Raw genomic sequence first — 22,178 nt, 5'->3', positions numbered from 1 at the left:
TTGGCTGTTGTAAACAGTGTTGCTGTGAACATTGGAGTGCATTTATCTTTTCAAGTTATGGCTTTCTCTGGTTATATGCCCAGGAGTGGGGTTGCTAGATGATATGGTAGCTCTATTTTTAGTTTTTTAAGGAACCTTCACACTGTTCACATTTCATCGGTTGACGGACGTTTGGATTTTGTCTTTGGGGCTGCTAGGAATAATGTCATCGTGGACATTCGTGTCCATGTTTTTTTTTTTTTTTTTTTTTTTTTTTTTTTTTTTTGCGGTACGCGGGCCTCTCACTGTTGTGGCCTCTCCCGTTGCGGAGCACAGGCTCCGGACGCGCAGGCTCAGCGGCCACGGCTCACGGGCCCAGCCGCTCCGCGGCACGTGGGATCTTCCCGGACCGGGGCACGAACCCGCGGCCCCTGCATCGGCAGGCAGACTCTCAACCACTGCGCCACCAGGGAAGCCCTATGTCCATGTTTTTGTGTGGATATATTTTTAATTCTCTCGGATATATATTAAGAAGTGGAATTGGGTTGTATGGTATGCTAGTTTTCTGTGGCTGCCATCACAAATTACCACAAATTTAGGGGCTTAGAAAACTAGAAACTTATTCTGGAGACCAGAGACCGAAGTCAGCCGGGCCTCGCTCCTTCCACGGGCTCTTGGGAGGAATCTTTCCTTGCCTCTTCCAGGTTGTGGTGGCTCTAGGTGTTCTTTGTTTTGAGGCTTCATGACCCTAAACCTTGGCCTCCATCTTCACGTGGCTTCTCCTCCCACTCCCTTTTGTCTTCTCTTCTGTCTCTAAAAGGATACTTGTCGCTGGACTTAGGGCCCATCCGGGTAATCCAGGATGATCTCATCTCAAGGTCCTTAAATTAATAGCATCTGCAATGAGTCTTTTCCCAAATAAGGTCCCATTCACAAGTTCCAGTTGTTAGGGTGTGGCTGTATCTTTTTGAGTTCACCATTCAACTTACTGTTGTTCTATTTGCATTTCCTTAATCACGAATGATGTTGAGCATCTTTTCATGAGCTTACTGGTCACATTGCACCAAAGGCTTGTGGTGGAGAAGCCATTTGGGATAGCCTAAGAGCAAAGTGAGAGGTGGGGAGCTGACACCCAGGGCATAGAGGGAGACGAGGAGAGAGGCTCGGAGGGAAAGCATGTGGCATATTTGGAGACCAGTGTGAGGTCTGCTTTACCCAGATCGTAGGCTTTTTGGAGGGAGGTAAAAGCTTCATTCTGCTGAAGAACAGAGGCCGTCTCTGTCTTTTGTACAACACAATGCCTAACACACACAAGGCACTCAATAAACACTTGTCAAGATATTGACCTCACTTTATTGGAAGAGAGTGACTTGGTAGAGACTCGTGAATTCCAAGTAAATACAGGCTAGCATCTAAATAATCACACTGCTTCTATCAGACATTGAAACAAGCAGAAATGGATACAAGTACAAAATTATTTCATCTTAATAGCGTTCTGGGAGAGCCAGCCTCCTGTTTCTATCAGCAAACTTAAGCAGAAACCTAAGGGAATTACCTTGAGACTCTTGCCAAACAAGGGGGGGAAATCCAACTCTGCCTTTATCTTGGTTTTGTTACAGGAAACGGTGTAAATTACCCAAGAATGGAATGATTGAACGTGTATTTAAAAGGACAATAAATTGTTCATTAACATTTGAGATTGATCCAGATCTGGTTAAAGGCTTTAAAGCCTTTTACTTGGATTCATATCAAAATCAATCTTTCGATTGAAAAGTTGAAATAATGGTTCCCACTTTTCTCAAAACCAAGACCTCTTAAAATCCCTTTCCCTCTGCGGAAAGATGTTGTCTGGGAAACTATATTTATTAAGGAAATAATTAATCCGTTTTCCCATGAGACAACCAGTGTTACTGTGGCCAGCCCCAAACAAAGTTGTCAGCCTCTACAGCCTTATCTTATGCAGAGCAGCATTCCCTTCAGGCTTTCTGCAATAATTGTATTCGTTTCCAGGCCCCCGTTGCAGCATTCAGAGACACCCCTGCCCCAGGATCTTGGTTCTCGAACTGGAGCCACGAATCCCAGTGGCTTCTAGTCAGTGTGCGAGGGTGGGGACTTGAAGCTGCAGTGTAAAAAACATGCTGCATCCTTCTGGAGCATCAGTTTTACTCTCCCATTTCGGAGAAATGCAGTATAGAGCAACATTTTAGAGTAAAATCCATTACCAACCTGCATTTTAAGGTAAAACTGTTACTGACCAGGGTTCTTGGACTCCGCAATCAGTAGAAATTAATAGGGGCCAGAGGAGACATTCAGGCAAGGCTTTACTGGGGCCCTTGCTGTAGCAGGGGGGAGCGAGAACAGGTAGCCGGTCCCCTGTTCCCATTCTGGCTCCTCGAGGCGGTGCGGGCTGGTCCCTTATATGGGGCGAGGCTGGGGCAGGTCCAGGGGTCGGGCCTGCGGGGCGGCCTAGGGGCTCTGCCCACCCCCTTGGTGGGCCGTGTGCAGGCATCCTACGCAGGGCCCTGCCTTTGCTCCTGGCTCCTCAGAAGTGGCACTTGGGTTTTTTGGTCTGTTTGTGTTTTGTTTTTCTTTGGTCTTTTTGTATCTTGTCCACAATTTGCCCCAGCTACACATGCACGCGGTTACTTTTAGTCCCTTATAGTTTCTCTGTATCTGTTGCTCCAGGAGACGTCTGTCCCCATGCCAGCACTGCAGCAAAGGGTCCCAGGTCCCAGGTCCCAGGTCCCAGCCTGTCTCAAAACACTTTAAAGAACTTATAGAGCTGCTTGCACTTTGCCCCCAGACCCCTGGCGTTGGGTATTAACCTCTGAGAAGCTGTGTCCCTGAAGGGAGGGGTCGAAGGACCCCGACTTGGAGGCTGAGCTGTGTTTGGAAAATACTACGATTAGTGCCCGGGGTTGAAGGTTAGGCCCGGCGCTCTGCCCGGTGGAGGGGCTGGAAGGAAGGAGCAGAGTGGGGACGGAGGGGCGGGAGCTCTGAGCAGCCCTTGGGAGAGCCCTGTGACCCTTGAGTAAAAGCTGTTCAACCCGGGACTGCCTGGTTGGTGGTCCCATGCTTGCTTGCCTGTTCTGGGGGCCCGTTCTGAAACCCTGAAGCGGGGGCTGTCAGTTGGGGCCCGGGGGGGTCAGGGGAGGGAGTGTCAAGGTCGTGAGGACCCACGGGGCCAGGAGGAGGTCAGCTCCCAGGGGCGCAGAGAGCTTGCGGGGGGAAGTAAGGACATCTATTGACCCCAGAATTGCGGGACAGAATAGGGTTTTAGGTGAGTTTATCTTGTCTCGCCTCAAGGGCAATCCTGGGTTGCTCACGTTTTCAAATAAACTTTCAATATTAATTTAACATACACTTTCTAAACACTTGATCTTCCCAAGGCTTTTTTTCCCCTTTCAATGATGATTATTTCACCCCCAGTTTTAGTTATAAATGAAAAGGCAGGAATGCCATTTTAGCCCTGAAAGCATATTACTTTTTAAAAAGAAATCAAACTGACCTGCTGACAAAGTGTAAAAAAAAAAAGATAGATAGGGAATGTAGTTTGGGTACTGAGACATCCTGAGCTCTGAGACGGGAAGAGCCCTAGGTTCCAGGCTTCCTGGGCTCCAGCATACCAGTGTCTCCTGGAAGGACCATTCTCCTGGGTAGGAGATCCAGGAGCCCACACCTCACCAAGATTCCCCCATGCAGAACCCCTGGAGGTCAAGAGAGGCCTGGGCAACTTTTATTTTTTCAGGCTTCTCACATATTAAAGAGATATGCCAGACTTCCCCGGTGGCACAGTGGTTAAGAATCTGCCTGCCAATTCAGGGGACACGGGTTCAGGCCCTGGTCCGGGAAGATCCCACATGCCGCGGAGCAACGAAGCCCGTGCAGCACAACTGCTGAGCCTGTGCTCTAGAGCCCGCAAGCCACAACTATTGAGCCTGCATGTTGCAACTATGAAGCCCACATGCCTAGAGCCTGTGCTCTGCAACAAGAGAAGCCACTGCAATGAGAAGCCCGTGCACCGCAACAAAGAGTAGCCCCCGCTCACCGCAACTAGAGAAAGCCTGCGCACAGCAGCGAAGACCCAACACAGCCAGAAATAAATTTTAAAAAAAAGTAACTTTAAAAATAAAATTAAAAAAATAAAGAGATATGCCATGTTGCTGCAAACGGCAATATGTCCTTCTTTTTTATAGCTGAGTAATATTCCATTATATGTGTGTACCACATCTTCTTTATCCATTCATCTGTTGATGGACATTTAGGTTTGCAGCAACACGGATGGACCTAGAGATTATCATACTAAGTGAAGTAAGGCAGAGAAAGACAGATATTATATCACTTATATGTGGAATCTAAAAAAAAAATACAAATCAACTTATTTACAAAACAAAAACAGACTCATAGACAAAGAAAATAAGCTTATGGTTACCAGAGGGGAAAGGGGATGGGGGAGGAGATAAATTAGGAGTTTGGGATTAACAGATACACACTACTGTATATAAAATAGATAAATAACAGGCTTTTACTATATAGCATAGGGAACTATTTTCATTATCTTGTAATGATCTATAATGGAAAAGAATCTGAAGCTTGAATTTGACACTTGAAACTGACACAGTATTGTAAATCAACTATAGTTAAATTAAAAAAATTTTAAAAAGATATGCCAAAACAGGGTCACAAAAATTGTGGTCCTTTAAGAATATTCACAGGTGAACAGATAACTAATAAGAACCTGCTGTATAAAAAAATAAAATAAGATAAAATTCAAACACATATATTCACAGGTGACAAATGAGAACTTTTAACAAATGCAAGCATTGGTATAATCTCATCAAGAGATTGTGTCTTAAGTCTGACTTAGGGCCTCAGTGAACTCGAGGCCTTGGGCAGTGGCCGTGTGACAGGCTCAGCCTCTGGCCTGGACTTTGGAGACCAAGAGCCTCTTAGCTGTCCTCTGGCCCAGGTGAAGGCCACATCCCAGAACCCAAGGTCCTTGCTCTCCTTTCATGTAGAGGAAGGAAAAACCCCTCTACTCAGAGACCTTGTTAACTTACCCAGCAGGTTGTCCTGCCTTGAACGAGGGCCTCCTCCCGACCCCATCAGAGAACTCCTGACTTTGTGTTCTTTTTTATCAGCCCTAGCAATGGATTGGAGGCTGTCCTCTCCACACTTCTTTTCCTGATTTTTTGACTGCCTTAGTGTCACCAGGTCCCCAGGACAAGTGGCATGTAATTAGAGAAACTGGGAGTGGGTGGGTGGCTGGCTTCTTAGCTCAGCTGAACCACAGGACTAAGTTGAGTTCAACAAAAAGGTGCACAGGTAACCAGTCAGGGCAGGAGGAGGGGAGTGTGCAAGGCCATGCCGGGGGGTACCTGGGGCTGTAGCTCTGGAAAAGTCTTAGGTTGGGCAGAGACACATGGGCATATTTCAGTATTCTTTAAGTGGTGTTGTGTTTATTTTATTATTCGTTAAGTGGTGTATGATAGATTTTGAATCTCTTAAAGCGTTTAAACGTGCACTGAAGCCAGAGCAATCTTGAGAAAGAAAAAATGGAGCGAGAGGAATCAGGGTCCCTGACTTCAGACTATACTAGAAAGCCACAGTAATCAAAACAGTATGGAACTGGCACAAAAAGAGACACACAAATCAATGGAAGGGGATAGAAAACTCAGAGATAAACCCACACACATATGGTCACCTTATTTTTGATAAAGGAGTCAAGGATATATAATGGAGAAATGACAGCCTCTTGGATAAGTGGTGCTGGGAAAACTGGACAGCCTCATGTAAAAGAATGAAATTAGAACACTCCCTAACACCATACACAAAAATAAACTCAAAATGGATTAAAGACCTAAATGTAAGGCCAGACACTGTAAAACTCTTAGAGGAAGACATAGGCAGAACACTCTCTGACGTAAATCACAGCAAGATCTTTTTGGATCCACCTCCTAGAGTAATAATGAAATAATGCCATTTGCAGCAACATGGTTGGACTTAGAGATTATCATACTTAGTGAAGTAAGTCAGACAGAGGAAGACAAATACCATATGATATCACTTATATGTGGAATCTTAATGATACAAATGAATTTATTTATGTACAAAACAGAAATAGACTCAGAGACATAGAAAACAAACTTATGGGGACTTCCCGCGTGGCGCAGTGGTTAAGAATCTGCCTGCCATTGCAGGGGACACAGGTTCGATTCCTGGTCCAGGAAGATCCCACATGCCATGGAGCAGCTAAACTGGTGCGCCACAACTGCTGAAGCCCACGCGCCTAGAGCCCGTGCTCCGCAACAAGAGAAGCCACCGCAACGAGAAGCCTGCGCACCAATGAAGAGTAGCCCCCGCTGGCTGCAACTAGAGAAAGCCCGCGTGCAGCAACGAAGACCCAATGCAGCCAAAAAAAAAAAAAAAAAAAAAAAAAAAAAATCATAAAAAAAAACCCTTATGGTTACCAAGGGGAAAGGTTGGGGGGAGAAATAAATTAGGAGTTTGGGATTAATATATACACACTCCTATAGATAAAATAAACAACAAGGATCTACCGTATAGCACCGGGAACTCTACTCAATATTCTGTAATGACCTAAATGGGAAAATAATCTGAAAAAGAATAGATATATGTATAACTGAATCACTTTGCTGTACACCTGAAATTAAGGCAACATTGTAAATCAACTATACATCAATATAGAATAAAAATTTAAAAAATAATAAAAGTGCACCGTATCTCCTCACATCCCTTTAGGAACAAGATGAGGTAAAGATAAATGAGGAGGTGCATGTGCAGGTAGATAAAGCAGTGTATTCATGTGAATGCTTCTTTTTCTCTCCAGCACGTGGTCAATATTTGCAATGAAGATTTACACGTTCATATTTTACCCCCACAAACCAAACACTTTCAGATCAAATATGTGAAAAAGGTAAGTGTCCCTGGGGGGCATATTCTCCCAAGGTGTTCATTGCCAGGTGTGGTTTTGTGTGCCGCAGGTCTGCCCGGGGCGGCATGTAGCGTGTTGTCCCCGTGGTCCTGCTCCCTTGGGCGCTGGGGCTCGTCCGGACAGGAACCCCCTTGTCTTCTAGGAGCACCGCCTTATCCCTGGCTTGTCCCTCACGGTCACCGTTACATTTACTCCAGATGAGTGGCGATACTACTATGATTGCATCCGCATTCACTGTACGGTATGTCCCTTAATATCGGGGGTTTTTTGGGGCTTGGGGGTGGCATCAAACCTTACATCTTCAAGGGAAGAAGAGAGATGGAGTGACAAGTATGAAGTTTCTCAGCCTGATGCCTTGGGCAGCCGGTCTGAGTGGCTTGAGGGTCCTGGTCCGGTGACGTGGGTCCCAGCTGGGGAAGCTCCAGGCTGCCGAGAACTGGGGCAGAGCCAGAGACACTGCTTGCTGCAGGTTCCCACCTGCCCTGGCCTAAAAATCTCATCTATCTTGTGGTGCTGGGAGTTGAGGAAGGCTTGTCAAATAACTTAAACATCGTCCTTTAAGAGCTAGGTGAGAAGATCAGCAACAACCCCGAGTTGTCACTGGGCACCAGCAGCAAATGTTCTCCGAGGCAGCCCTGGGGGTCTGCAGGGAGGCTACTTGTGTGGTCCGACCCCAGAGGCTGTGCTGTAGGAGCTCCCGAAGGCCTTTTCCAGGTCACCTAATTCATCCGCGGCCTCCAGCCTCCAGCCCCACGTGCTGTCAGTCCTTCCCTTAAAACTGGCACCTCCACACCCCTCCGCCCTGGGTTCCACGCCCAGCCCTTACAAGCTGAGAAGCCTTAAGGTCAAGGAAATTTGCCTTTTCAAAATTGAAGTGGAAGAGTGTGCTTTAGTAACAGATGAGTCTCAGTTTTTAAAAGGAGGGGGAAAAAAAACTAAAAATGAAACCAGAATAGTGCTTTCAGGAGGAATATTCTGTACCAAGAACAAAAATCCTTAGGACAGGCATTGCGTAGAGCACCAGGGCAGGCGTCCTGCTACTTCATAGCAATGCTATTAGTACCTTGTATTTATGTGGTGCCTTAAACTTTTTAAGGCCAGTGTCTGCTTTAATTCTCAAAAATACCTTTAAAGAAAGGTGGCCTTATCCCCACTTGAAAGCAAAGGAAGAGACGAGCTGTGGAGAGGTCAGAGGTCTTACTCAAGGTCACGCACTGTGCAGGTCTAGAAGCAGGCCTCTGTGCCTCTGGCTGGTCCAGTGCTTACTGTTCGGCACTGTCTGGATCAGCTGATTCTGTGCTGGTTTCTGTTTATCTCAGGCCGCTCACAATTGTGTTTCCCTATAACTTTCTGAGATCGAAACAGATGACTGTTTTCATCTCTACGTGAAGGCATCATTAGCTTTCCTGGATAATATTGAATATCATTTCAGTGAAATACGCTAAAAATTTTCTATACTTTGTTTATAGCTAAGAAAACTCAATATTTCAACTGTTATATTTAAGCACTCAGTGTTTTTTTTTTTAAGGAAATGTTTTCCCTTTTTTTCTGGAGGTATTTTTTAATGATAGAAAACAAGATAAGAAATAAAGGATCTACAAATTCATCTTTGAAAATTATAGTCTTGGGACTTCCCTGGCAGTCCAGTTGTTCCAAAGCAGGGGGCGTGGGTTCAACCCCGGGTCGGGGAACTAAGTTCCCACATGCTGCGAGGCGCAGCCAAAAACAAAGAAAAAGAAAAAAAGAAAATTATAGTCTTAAGCATGGTAAACTTGACTTTTTTCCCATTAATTTTAGGGAGATGAGACTTTGCTTGTCCCCATCCACGCCTATCCTGTCATAAATAGACTGGACTTTCCCTCATTTATAAATCTATCAAATGTTCTACTTGGTGAAAGGTAAGTTATCAAAATGAATTACCAAACTGTCATGGGATGTGAAAAGTTAAGAGAGACTCACATAGATAAAAACTTAGATTTCTGTTTTTCCTAATGGAAAGTTTTCCTTCTAGCTGAGTTAGACTGGACTTGTAGTTGCAAAGGCAAAGCAAACAACCAACAAACAAACCCAACCGAGTCAAAATATCGTTAAGCAAGAAAGGAATTTATTGGGTCATCAACCTGAAAGGTGCAAGATGGCACGCACCTTCAGGCATGGCTGCGTCTAGGGGTTTAACAGGGGTTGCTGGGACCTGACCCTCCCCGGACCTTGGTTTTGCTGCCCTGCGCAGGCTTCTTTCTCCACAGGCTCCCCTTCACAGGGCAGGGTAGCTGCCAGAAGGTCCAAATACTGTTGGCAACAGCGGTAGTTGGAGGGCCTGCAGGGTTGGGAGTATTAGTGTCGGAGTCCCAGGGAGGCATCTCATGCCTGTGCATTAACCAGCATGTGTTTTTGGACGGAATGGCCACAGGGAAGGCCAAGACCCTGGACAGTCACTATGGAAGCCAAATCTCAAATCCACCCTCCTTGTTGGGAAAATAGTTGATGACTCTAGCTGTATTTCAAGGTGTGTCTTGTTTCAGCAGTAAATATTTACTAAATACCTACTACCAGGCACAGTGCTGTCTGTCCCTAGGGACATAAAGAAGGTGACTGTTGAGCTGTTAGATACCGAGATACAATGGCCATGCCGGTTGTTAAAATCTTGTTAAACGCTGAAATATTTCTGTACTGGTTGGGAAATATATACTGTCCTGAGCCCCCAGTCCCTCCCTGCCATCTGCTTGGCCCCTCTCCTGCCGCCCCTCACCTCCAATGATTCTGTAACTAAGTTGTTAATACCTAGCCATCTGGTGGTGGTGGGGTGGGGGGGAACGGACCTGCAGGACCTGGCTCCAGCTTTGTATCCACACTAGTGGCACACTGCCCGTGAAGTCCTGTTTGGGTGATATTTGGAATATCACCTGTGGTAAAAAGATGAATAGACAAAAGTTCTCATTCTGAAGGTCTTAAAGTCTGATGGGGACAGAACCACGTCACTGATTAATTACACCGCGTGCCCGCGTTGTAATCAGGGCACACGCGGGGTCTCGTGCAGGAGGGATGGGGAAGGTCCTCACGCCTAAGCAGGGGACGTCCGGTTATCCTATCTGGTTAGCCACCACGGGGCGGGCTGTGAGGGTGGCATTCCAAGCAGGGAAACAGCACGTACAAAAGCACAGTGGTGGCAAAGAGTGTGGACTACGTCTTGCAGGTGATGAAGTCACCCAGTAGCTGGTAGATACTAGATGCCTTGTGGTCTAGGCCCAGACAGTGAGCAAAGACTGTGGGCTTCAGTCTGTGTTTGGGGGTGAAAGCAAGTTCAGGTGCCTGCAGGCAGCTCTGAGCAGGGGATACAAGTTGCTAGTGACTGGGTAGTAGAGGTAGAGAGGGGGCGACTGAAGCTTTTTGGTGCTGGCGGGGGACCAAGGTGTGTGAGCTTCAGAGCCCTTGAATGAAACTCACCATCTAGATCTGAACAATCGCGTTGGTTCAGCTGACGTGAGATCCCATCCCCCGCCCAGCGGCTTCGCATGAGCTTCTGATGCACCATCTCTCTTTACTTATTTTTTTAAAAACAGCTCTTTAAGAATTGTCAATAAGGGACTTCCTTGGTGGTCCAGTGGTTAAGACTCTGCACTTCAAATGCAGGGGATGTGGGTTCAATCCCTGGTCAGGGAACTAAGATCCCTGCACGGTGTGGCCAAAAACTAAAATTAAAATAAAATAAAATAAAAATTCCCCCCAAAAATAATTGTCAATAAATTATCCATACAAAAGGGGCTAATAGAGGTGAATCCCTCCTGGCAGGACCCACTCACTCTATGCGTTTTGAGGCCAAACATAGCTATTTCCTTTAAATGGGTGAATAAGCAATTTTTAACCAAAATTGAAGTGGCAGGAAACAACTAACTTCCTAGTTCATCTGTCTTCCTCCCTCCCTCCCTCCCTCTCTCCCTTCCTCTCTCTCTCTCCCTGTTTTTCTTTCTTTCCCTCCACAAATCACTCCTTGTCTGGACCGTAAGCAAGGCTGTTGAGGTTGAGAGCACTGGTCCATAGGCAGGAGGAAATGATGCAGAAATCAGCCTTGGTTCTTCTTCTTATTTTTTTTAGTGGGGTGTAATTGCTTTACAATGTTGTGTTAGTTTCTGCTGTACAGCAAAGTGATTCAGCCATACATATACATACATCCCCTCCCTCTTGGACCTTCTTAACAGATAAATCTGCCCACTTCCCTGGAGGCTTCTCCCAAGCTGTTTTATACATCATGCCCTTCATTTGTAATCAGAATGAAAATTTCAGCTAAACAGGTTATGAAGCTGAGTTACTGTGTGTAACACTGTGATATTTTAAAATTTTTGCAAAAGATAAGCGTGCTACTTTGTTTCTCCAAGCATTCTGGCAGCAGCGCCTTCCCAAGACTTGATGCACTTGACTTAATGGCTTTTCCCCAACCTTTAACTATGCAAACTGCCCAGCACTGCATTCCATCCACAATGTCTGGCGTCGGGGGCGGTGGTGGTGGTGGTGACTATTTGAAAGGGTTTTCACCTGAAATGTCCTCTGTTAATCCTAGGCCGCCTTGGGGGTTGAAGGTATTATTTGGGTGGGTTCTTTATTCAACATTCATTCATTTAACAAACCTTTATTGAATGCCTACTGTGTGCCAGGCACAATGGTAGGTACTAAGGATGTAGAGGTGATTAAACCCTCATCTCATGATTAAATAGACAATTCTTTATTTGTATTTTATTGAAGTATAGTTGATTTACAATGCTGTGTTAATTACTGCTGTATAGCAAAGTGATTCATATATACACACACACACACACACACACACACACACACACACACACACACACACACATTCTTTTTTTTTTTTTTCTGGCCGCACCACATGATATGCGGGATCGTAGTTCCCCAACCAGGGATCAAACCCGTGTCCCCTGCAGTGGAAGTGTGGAGTCTTAACCACTGGACCACCAGGGAAGCTCCCTATACACACATTCTTTTTCATAGTCTTTTCCATTATGGTTTATCACAGGATATTGAGTAGAGTTCCCTGTGCTCTGCAGTAGGACCTTGTTGTTATCTATCCTCTATGTACTAGTTTGCACCTGCTGACCCCAAACTCCCACTCCTTCCCCCCACACCGCGCTCCTCAGCAACCACAAGTCTCTACATCTGCAAGTCTGTTTCTGTCTCGTAAGTTCATTTGTGTCATATTTTAGATTCCACGTATAAGCGGTATCATATGGTATTTGTCTTTCTTTTTCTGACTTACTTCACTTAGTATGAGGATCTCTAGGTCCATCCGTGTTGCTGCAAATAGCATTATTTCGTTATTTTTTATGGCTGAGTAGTATTCCACTGTATATGTACTACATATTGTTTATCCATTCCTCTGTCGATGGACACTTATGTTGCTTCCATGTCTTGTCTATTGTAAATAGTGCTGCTATGAACATAGGGGTGCATGTATCTTTTTGAATTACAGTTTTGTCTGGATATATGCCCAGGAGTGGGATTGCTGGAGCATATGGCAGCTCTATTTTTAGTTTTTTAAGGAGCCTCCATACTGTTCTCCATAGTGGCTGCACCAATTTACATTCCCACCAACAGTGTAGGGGGTTTCCCGTTTCTCCACACCCTCTCCAGCAATTATTGTTTGTAGACTTTTTGATGATGGCCATTCTGACCTGTGTGAGGTGGTACCTCGTTGTAGTTTTGATCTGCATTTCTTTAATAAGTAGTGATGATGAGCATCTTTTCACATGCCTCCTGGCCATCTGTATTCTTCTTTTTTTTTTTAAATAAATGTATTTATTTATTTTTGGCTGCTTTGGGTCTTCGTTGCTGCACGCGGGCTTTCTCTAGTTGCAGCGACTGGGGGCTACTCATCATTGCCGTGCGCAGGCTTCTCATTGCAGTGGCTTCTCTTGTTGCGGAGCATGGGCTCTAGGTGCATGGGCTTTGGTAGTTGTGGCACGTGGGCTCAGTAGTTGTGGCGCACGGGCTTAGTTGCTCTGCAGTATGTGGGATCTTCCCAGACCAGGGCTCGAACTCATGTCCTCTGCATTGACAGGCAGATTCTTAACCACTGTGCCCCCAGGGAAGCCCTGTATGTCTTCTTTGGAGAAATGTCTATTTGGGTCTTCTGCCCATTTTTCGATTAGGAGGTTTGCTTTTTTGTTGTTGAGTTGTTTGAGCTGTTTGTTAACTGGACGATTCTAATTTCTAATTCAGTGTGTTCTGAGGAAGGACACGTAACCCAGCTCAGTGTGAAGTGAGTTGGGGGCAGGTGGGACGGCGGAGCTCAGACAAGACTTCCTAGAGGAGAGTGCACCTGCCCTGAGCTTTTGAAGCGTGACTAGACATCAGGCAGCGGAAGGGAGCAGGAGGGAAGAAGGGTGTTTCAGGCAGTGTGGAGGCTTGGGCACAGGCAGAGGTGTGGAAGGAACGGCACCTGTGGACTGCTCTGGGGCGTTCGTGAGCCTGGACCTGGGTTATCAGCGCTGTGGCAGGGCAAGGGCTGAGCGAGAAGGGCCTCAGAGGCTTTGCTGGCAAAGGTGGATTTCACTGAGGCCACCACTGAACAAGGGAAGCAGAGAAATGCACGGTCGTGTGTACCTTGTAGAAACTGCACTCTGGGGACTTCCCTGGTGCTCCAGCGGCTAAGGCTCGGTGCTCCCAATGAGGGGCCCAGGTTTGATCCCTGGTCAGGGAACTAGATCCCGCATGCATGCCGCAGCTGAGTCCACGTGCCGCAGCTAAGACCAGCGCAGCCAAATAAATATTTTTTAAAAAGAAACCGCTTCTCTTTGAAATTTGGGCCATATTATATTGCATGTGATTGTCAGACTTTTAAGAGTTTGACTTTTCAAAGCTTACATTCACGTCATATTTGTGTGGGCTTATGTGACTATAGTAAAACTGTTTTGTGCCTTTCTTTAAAATTTGCTTATAAGAGGTAAAAATACTACAACGATCATCAGAAGTATAATCATTTCACTGGTGTCTTTGAGCTAATGGATTGTATCTGAAAGCTATGTGAAAGCCAGGCGTTGAATAGAAGAGATTGTGAATTGAAACAGTGTTTTTATTTATTTACTTATTTATTTACTTATTTATTTATTATACAGCGGGTTCTTATTAGTTATCTATTTTATACATGTTAGTGTCCATGTATATGTCCATCCCAATCTCCCAATTCGTTCCACCCCCACCCCCCGCCCACTTTCCCCCCTTGGTGCCCATACGTTTGTTGTCTACCTCTGAAACAGTGTTTTTAATTAATTATAAATATTGCTGACATATTGTTTATTTTAAAATTTGGATTTTTTTTTTTTTTTCGGTACGGGGGCCTCTCACTGTTGTGGCCTCTCCCGTTGCGGAGCAACAGGCTCTGGACGCACAGGCTCAGCGGCCATGGCTCACGGGCCCAGCCGCTCCGCGGCATGTGGGATCTTCCCGGACCGGGGCACGAAGTCGTGTCCCCTGCATCGGCAGGCAGACTCTCAACCACTGCGCCACCAGGGAAGCCCAAAATTTGGATTTTTTTATACTCTTTACCTACCTCAGTGAGTTTCAGAAGGGGGCTTTGAAGTATAATCTTATGTTCTACTTGATACTGTAGCAATTTCTATATATAGTATAACAACTCTATTAAATAAATACATCATGTACTTGACACTGCTGTGGAGATGGGCCTGGGACACCTCAAAATCAGGCACTGATTGCAAGTATTTAAATGTAGTCGTGGGGCCTTAGGTTCCTTAGAAGCAGAAACAAGGATTCGTTGCACCTGACTTCCTAAGGCATAACCCATAAAGGAGTGCAGGACAGGGATGGGGTGCCCAGCCCCTCAGCCAAGGGCACTTCTCTGGAGAAGGTCAAGGGTGAGTCCTCAGCGCCAGCCCTCCCAGAGCCGGGCGATGGGTCCACCAGCTGGCCAAGGGGAGGGCACGCAGCAGCACCACAAATCCACAGCAGGCGGACAGGCCCTCGATTCACACACTCGCCTGTCCACCCTCCGTCCGGCTTCATCGGGCTCTGGAATTGTCCTTCTCTGGAGTGATGGTGTGGATTTGTGCGAGGTTGAGCTGATGTGAGCTGCTGCCTGGCAGAGGGGACGGTCTTCCGGTGGACGGTGTCATGATGGAGAGTGTGGGGTGACTACGTGGCGGTCCATCTCTGGGCTGCCTTCCCTCCCTGGGGCAGAGGGGCGTTTGAATGTGACCATGCACCGTTCAAAGGTTATTTATTGTTTTAGCTGGTATAACACTTGGGTAGTTGCTGCGTTATTTATGTAGATTTTTCTTTTTTACATTACATGGCGATGTACACTCTTCTGATACATACAGTACATAAAATAAGATTCTTTAGAACGGTTATGCACAAGACATGCAGTACTGGATTTATACATTAGGTCCCAGGATGTGATTAATTGGAGGAAAAAAACGTTGGACTAGGCATTTTGACTACAGCAACCAGAAGTTATATAACACAGAGCAGACACACATCTGGTTTGAAGGGCAGATGCTAAACATTATCCGTGAGAAAACACTCCTCCCACAAGGGCGGGTTGGCTGCAGCCACTGCTGGGTGCATAAGAAGCGGCGATGCCTCATCTGTGACCTCCAGTCTCACTGTGGTCCCAAGGTCCCAAGCGTGCCACTCGCCTCGGAGCCCATCAGCCCTCACCCTCGAGGCTGCATTGCAGTCCGGCTCCTGCTGTTTCTCTGCCTCAGGCCCGCAGCCCCCAGTCCCACGCACACACGAATACCCCCGCTCTGCTCCGTCACTTCTTCAGGGGCTGCTGGTGAGGCCCGGCTGCGGGACCAGGAAGGACACACCTGCAGGTGCTGCGTCTCTGTGCTTGTCCCAGCTGCTCGGCAGCTTCTGCGCCCAACCTCACCCACTGTCGCCCCCACCCCGCCCACCCAGAGGACCAGCACGCCCTCCAGCAGCACCGCCAACCTGTCACTGTGTCTTACGAGGTGGGCATCTGGCTGCTGGCAGCTGTACCTCTGGCTCCTTCGCCCATCTCATCCCCTCAACCTCAGTCTTTCCCTTTGTAGCTCCCTGTGGGGAGTAAAGTCCAGGATGGTTCTCTGAGGAATTTTTAGATTGTTGGGGAGAGTGGGGAGCGTCCCACCAATCCTCCTGTCTAGTCTGGTGCAGACAGTTTATCCCTCAGCCTGCCAGCCATCCATCCGTTCTGAATTTGTGGCTCTGATCTCATTAAACTGCTGACCTGCTTCATTTGTTCCACATGGTTGGGGACCACATGATTTATTTTTTGTAAACATTTCAGGCTTGTGGTTGCCAAAGGGGAAAGGTGGGGGGGGGGTGGACTGGGAGTTTGGGATTAGCAGATGCAAACTATTGTGTATAGAATGGGTAAACAATAAGGTCCTACTGTAGGGCACAGGGAACTATATCCAATCTCCTGGGATAAACCATCATGGAAAAGAGTATGCAAAAGAATGTATACATATGTATAACTGAGTCACTTTGCTTACAGCAGAAGTTAGCACAACATTGTAAATCAACTAGACTCCAATAAAATAAATTTTAAAAATTTCAGTTAGTTGCCAACATTTAGAAATCAGAAGATTGCACATGAAAATTTAGATTTCCACTCTTCGTTAAAAGAAAAAAAAAAGAGGAAGATCCAGCAGTACTAGGCACACATTCCTGCATGACCACAATCGGTTCCTCAGGGACGAACTGGAAGCTGCCCCGTCAGAGGGCAGTACCTTTGCCAGGCTGCCGCAGTCCCCACCACTCCCTGTTACCTCACACGTAGCCCTCTCCTCTCACTGTTACCTGCCTGGCCTGTGAGGACCCTCAATAAAGAAACTAAAAAGGAGACGAGGCAGTGCAGTGTCTAGATTCCAATCCAGGCTCTGCTTCGTGATGGCTATACGACCCTAAAAGTGACCCAAAAAGTTAGGGGTTTTTTTCAAGTTTTTCTCACAAAATGTTGAATCCCAGACTTTTGACTCCTGGAGAAAGCCATCAAAAGGCTGAAAAACTGAAATTTGGGAAAGTAATACTGACCTTATTAGAACCTAGCTTGGAAATTGTAATACTGGATACTGCTTTTCTCCCTTTGATTTTGTGCAAATTTTTTTAAATTTTATTTATTTATTTATTTATTATTTTTGGCTGCGTTGGGTCTTCTCACTTAAAATTCTTAGAGACTGCAATTTCAGAACCAAAAGTATTTGAAAATACGCTGCTTTGCTTTAAAAATTCATTTCTTATTCCACTGCCGAGTGATTTTTTGTCCTTATAATTGCTGGTGGGTGAGCGGCAGGGACTTGGAGCTGTAGCTGGGCGCCCGGCCGGCAGGACAGGTCATTCATCTCCAGCCGAGTGTGTGTGTGTGTTTTTTTTTTGTTTTTTGTTTTTTTGCGGTACGTGGGCCTCTCACCGTTGTGGCCTCTCCCGCCGCGGAGCACAGGCTCCAGACGTGCAGGCTCAGCGGCCATGGCTCACGGGCCCAGCCGCTCCGCGGCATGCGGGATCCTCCCGGACTAGGGCACGAACCCGTGTCCCCCGCATCGGCAGGCGGACTCTCAACCACTGCGCCACCAGGGAAGCCCCAGCCGAGTGTGTTTTTAATACCTTCAGTGTGGGCTTGCTTCTCCCTTGTCTCCTAAAAGAGGAAAAGACCGTCAGTAGTTCTTAGTGTGTCCTCTTATCATCTCCCAATAAGTGCTATATTTTTCTCAACTAAAAAGGAACTCGATCTGCAGGAGGCTTTTCAAGCCTTTTCAAGGCCTTTTTGGTGACGGTTGTATAACAGTGTGAATGCACCTAATTCCACTAAAGTGTACCTTAGAAAATGGGTGAAATGGTAAATTTTATGTTATGTACATTTTACCACATTTTTTTAAAAGGTGTTTAACCAGTGTGAATAGGGTACATACTGTCTCTGCAGACGACATGTCATCTGGTCACCTCTAACTTTTCCAGAATTCAGTTACCTTCCACCTCCCAGAGAAATACCGTAACTTCCTTTACCAAGTATGCAAAGGGGACCTCATTTAATTCCCACTGTTCCCTAGTGATTTCAGCAGAACTCCACCTTTTCCTAAACTACTGGGGTGTGGGAGAGGGTGAGGTTTTACCAGTAGGAAGAACTAAGTAGGGTTGGGGAAGGAATTGAAGTAAGGGCAAGAAAGGAGCTTGAAGGCCAGGCCAGCAAGAGAAAAAACATCCAACCTCCCTGACACTTTGATTCTTTATCGGTCTTTGCCTCTAACACTGGTCTAAACCTAGTCTGAAATGAGTGTGGCGTTTAATTCTATAAGGGAAAAAGAATAAGAAAGAATAGACGCCTGTTCCCTGAACGTTTCTTTATGTGAATTTGTGCTTGTCTTTATTTGACTATATCATTAGGATCATGGGTCCACTGTGCTTCTGGTTTCAGGCCCCAATCCCAGTGAAGTTAATTATGTCTTTGAAAACAAGATAAGCAGCCTATGAAAGTTCACAAGAACATAAATCATCTGAGATAAAAGAGCGTACTTTGAAATTTGAAACATAATTTACTCTCCACTCTTTGTATCTTTTCAAATTGTGGCCCATTCGTTTGGGGGTTTGGGGGTCTGGTTTATCCGGAAACTAATCATTATGTCTGATTTCTTTCTGTTTTTGTTGGTCGTATTCTGAATACAGCAATGTACATCTCAAGCTTAAAGGAAAATAACTGGCCAGGCCCCAGATTTCCCCCTTTCTCTCTACATGCATGCCAGGACTTGAGGGGAGGTGGGTAACATCTGAGAAAAGGTCTTGGGACTTTATAACCCTTTGTTGCTGATGGGCTAATTAAAGGACACGTCTTTCAAAAAGCTCAATAAATAAAGCACAGAGGGATCAGGGTTTTTTGTTTGTTTTGAATTTTATTCTATTTATATTTTTATACAGCGGGTTCTTATTAGTTATCCATTTTTTACATATTAGTGTATATATGCCAATCCCAATCTCCCAATTCATCACACCACCACCCCTCCCCCTGCCACTTTCCCCCCTTGGTGTCCATACGTTTGTTCTGTACATCTGTGTCTGAATTTCTGCCCTGCAAACTGGTTCATCTGTACCATTTTTCTAGATTCCACATATATGAATTAATATACGATATTTGTTTTTCTCTTTCTGACTTACTTCACTCTGTATGACAGTCTCTAGATCCATCCACATCTCTACAAATGACTCAATTTTGTTCCTTTTTATGGCTGAGTAATATTCCATTGTATATATGTACGACATCTTCTTTATCCATTCTTCTGTCGATGGGCATTTAGGTTGCTTCCATGACCTGGCTATTGTAAATAGTACTGCAGTGAACATTGGGGTGCATGTGTCTTTTTGAATTATGGTTTTCTCTGGGTATATGCCCAGTAGTGGGATTGCTGGGTCATATGGTAATTCTATTTTTAGTTTTTTAAGGAACCTCTATACTGTTCTCCATAGTGGCTGAATCAATTTACATTTCTACCTACAGTGCAAGAGGGTTCCCTTTTCTCCACACCCTCTCTAGCATTTATTGTTTGTAGATTTTCTGATGATGCCCATTCTAACTGGTGTAAGGTGATACCTCACTGTAGTTTTGATTGCATGTCTCTAATAATTAGTGATGTTGGGCAGCTTTTCATGTGCTTCTTGGCCATCTGTATGCCTTCTTGGAAAAAATGTCTATTTAGATCTTCTGCCCATTTTTCGATTGGGTTGTTTGTTTTTTTAATATTGAGCTGCAACAGCTGTTTATATATTTTGGAGATTAATCCTTTGTCCATTGATTCGTTTGCAAATATTTTCTCCCATTCTGAGGGTTGTCTTTTCATCTTGTTTGTAGTTTCCTTTGCTTTGAAAAAGCTTTTGTTTCATTCGGTCCTATTTGTTATTTTTGTTTTTATTTCCATTACTCTAGGAGGTGGATCAAAAAAGATCTTGCTGTGATTTATGTCAAAGAGTGTTCTTCCTATGTTTTTCTCTAAGAGTTTTATAGTGTCCGGTCTTACATTTAGGTCTCTAATCCATTTTGAGTTTATTTTTGTGTATGGTGTTAGGGAGTGTTCTAATTTCATTCTTTTATATGTAGCTGTCCAGTTTTCCCAGCACCACTTATTGAAGAGACTGTCTTTTCTCCGTTGTATATCCTTGCCTCCTTTGTCATAGATTAGTTGACCATAGGGTGTGGGGTTATCTCTGGGCTTTCTATCCTGTTCCATTGATCTATGTTTCTGTTTTTGTGCCAGTACCATATTGTCTTGATTACTGTAGCTTTGTAGTATAGTCTGAAGTCAGGGAGTCTGATTCCTCCAGCTCCGTTTTTTTCCCTCAAGACCGCTTGGGCTATTTGGGGTCTGTTGTGTCTCCACACAAATTTTAAGATTTTTTTCTTCTAGTTCTGTAAAAAATGCCATTGGTAATTTGATAGGGATTGCATTGAATCTGTAGATTGCTTTGGGTAGTATAGTCATTTTCACAATATTGATTCTTCCAATCCAAGAACATGGTATATCTCTCCATCTGTTGGTATCATCCTTAATTTCTTTCATCAGTGTCTTATAGTTTTCTGCATACAGGTCTTTTGTCTCCCTAGGTAGGTTTATTCCTAGGTATTTTATTCTTTTTGTTGCGATGGTAAATGGGAGTGTTTCCTTAATTTCTCTTTCAGATTTTTCATCATTAGTGTATAGGAATGCCAGAGATTTCTGTGCATTAATTTTGTATCCTGCAACTTTACCAAATTCATTGATTAGCTCTAGTAGTTTTCTGGTGGCAATTTTAGGATTCTCTATGTATAGTATCATGTCATCTGCAAACACTGACAGTTTTACTTCTTCTTTTCCAATTTGTATTCCTTTTATTTCTTTTTCTTCTCTGATTGCTGTGGCTAGGACTTCCAAAACTATGTTGAATAAGAGTGGTGAGAGTGGACATCCTTGTCTTATTCCTGATCTTAGAGGAAATGCTTTCAGTTTTTCAACATTGAGAATGATGTTTGCTGTGGATTTGTTGTATATGGCCTTTATTATGTTGAGGTAGGTTTCCTCTATGCCCACTTTCTGGAGAGTTTTTATCATAAATGGGTGTTGAATTTTGCCAAAAGCTTTTTCTGCATCTATTGAGATGATCATATGGTTTTTCCTCTTCAATTTGCTAATACGGTGTATCACATTGATTGATTCGTGTATGTTGAAGAATCCTTGCATCCCTGGGATAAATCCCACTTGAACATGGTGTATGATCCTTTTAATGTGTTGCTGGATTCTGTTTGCTAGTATTTTGTTGAGGATTTTTGAATCTATATTCATCAGTGATATTGGTTTGTAATTTTATTTGTAGTATCTTTGTCTGGTTTTGGGATCAGTGTGATGGTGGCCTCATAGAATGAGTTTGGGAGTGTTCCTTCCTCTGCAATTTTTTGGAAGACTTTGAGAAGGATGGGTGTTATCTGTTCTCTAAATGTTTGATAGAATTCACCTGTGAAGCCATCTGGTCCTGGACTTTTGTTTGTTGGAAGATTTTTAGTCACAGTTTCAATTTCGTTACTTGTGACTGGTCTGTACATATTTTCTATTTCTTCTTGGTTCAGTCTCGGAAAGTTATACCTTTCTAAGAATTTGTCCATTTCTTCCAGGTGTCCATTTTATTGGCATAGCATTGCTTGTAGTAGTCTCTTACGATGTTTTGTATTTATGCAGTGTCTATTGTAACTTCTTTTTCATTTCTAGTTTCATTGATTTGAGTCCTCTCCCTCTTTTTCTTGAAGAGTCTGGCTAATGGTTTATCAATTTTGTTTATCTTCTTAAAGAACTAGCTCTTAGTTTTATTGATCTTTGCTATTGTTTTCTTTGTTTCTATTTCATTTATTTCTGCTCTGATCTTTATGACTTCTTTCCTTCTACTAACTTTGGGTTTTGTTTGTTCTTCCTTCTCTAGTTCCTTTAGGTGTAAGGTTAGGTTGTTTATTTGAGATGTTTGTTCTTTCTTGAGGTAGGATTGTATTGCTATAAACTTCTCTCTTAGAACTGCTTTCGCTGCATCCCATAGGTTTCGGATCATCGTGTTTTCTTTGTCATTTGTCTCTAGGTATTTTTTCATTTCCTCTTTGATTTCTTCAGTGATCTCTTGGTTATTTAGTAATGTATTGTTTAGCCTCATATGTTTGTGTTTTTTATGTTTTGTTCCCTGTAATTGATTTCTAATCTCATAGCGTTGTGGTCGGAAAAGTTGCTTGATATAA

The 22,178-nt window shown here is 44.5% G+C and overlaps 1 protein-coding gene across 1 annotated transcript in view; it reads left to right on the top strand.

The window, feature by feature from the left end:
- The window catches only part of CFAP221 (cilia and flagella associated protein 221), an 83,594-nt gene that overhangs the window by 6,000 nt on the left and 55,416 nt on the right, over positions 1-22,178 (top strand). The window contains exons 3-5 of the mRNA XM_060153164.1: positions 6,830-6,916; positions 7,077-7,175; positions 8,732-8,832. Of these exons, the coding sequence (XP_060009147.1) occupies positions 6,830-6,916; positions 7,077-7,175; positions 8,732-8,832 (287 nt within the window). The remainder of the gene's footprint in view (positions 1-6,829; positions 6,917-7,076; positions 7,176-8,731; positions 8,833-22,178) is intronic.

The sequence above is a fragment of the Lagenorhynchus albirostris genome, chromosome 6 (assembly GCF_949774975.1).
Source record: "Lagenorhynchus albirostris chromosome 6, mLagAlb1.1, whole genome shotgun sequence".
Taxonomy (NCBI): Eukaryota; Metazoa; Chordata; class Mammalia; order Artiodactyla; family Delphinidae; genus Lagenorhynchus; species Lagenorhynchus albirostris.
The sequence above is the reverse complement of the archived record's forward strand: the minus strand, read 5'-3'. Positions and strand labels throughout refer to the sequence as shown.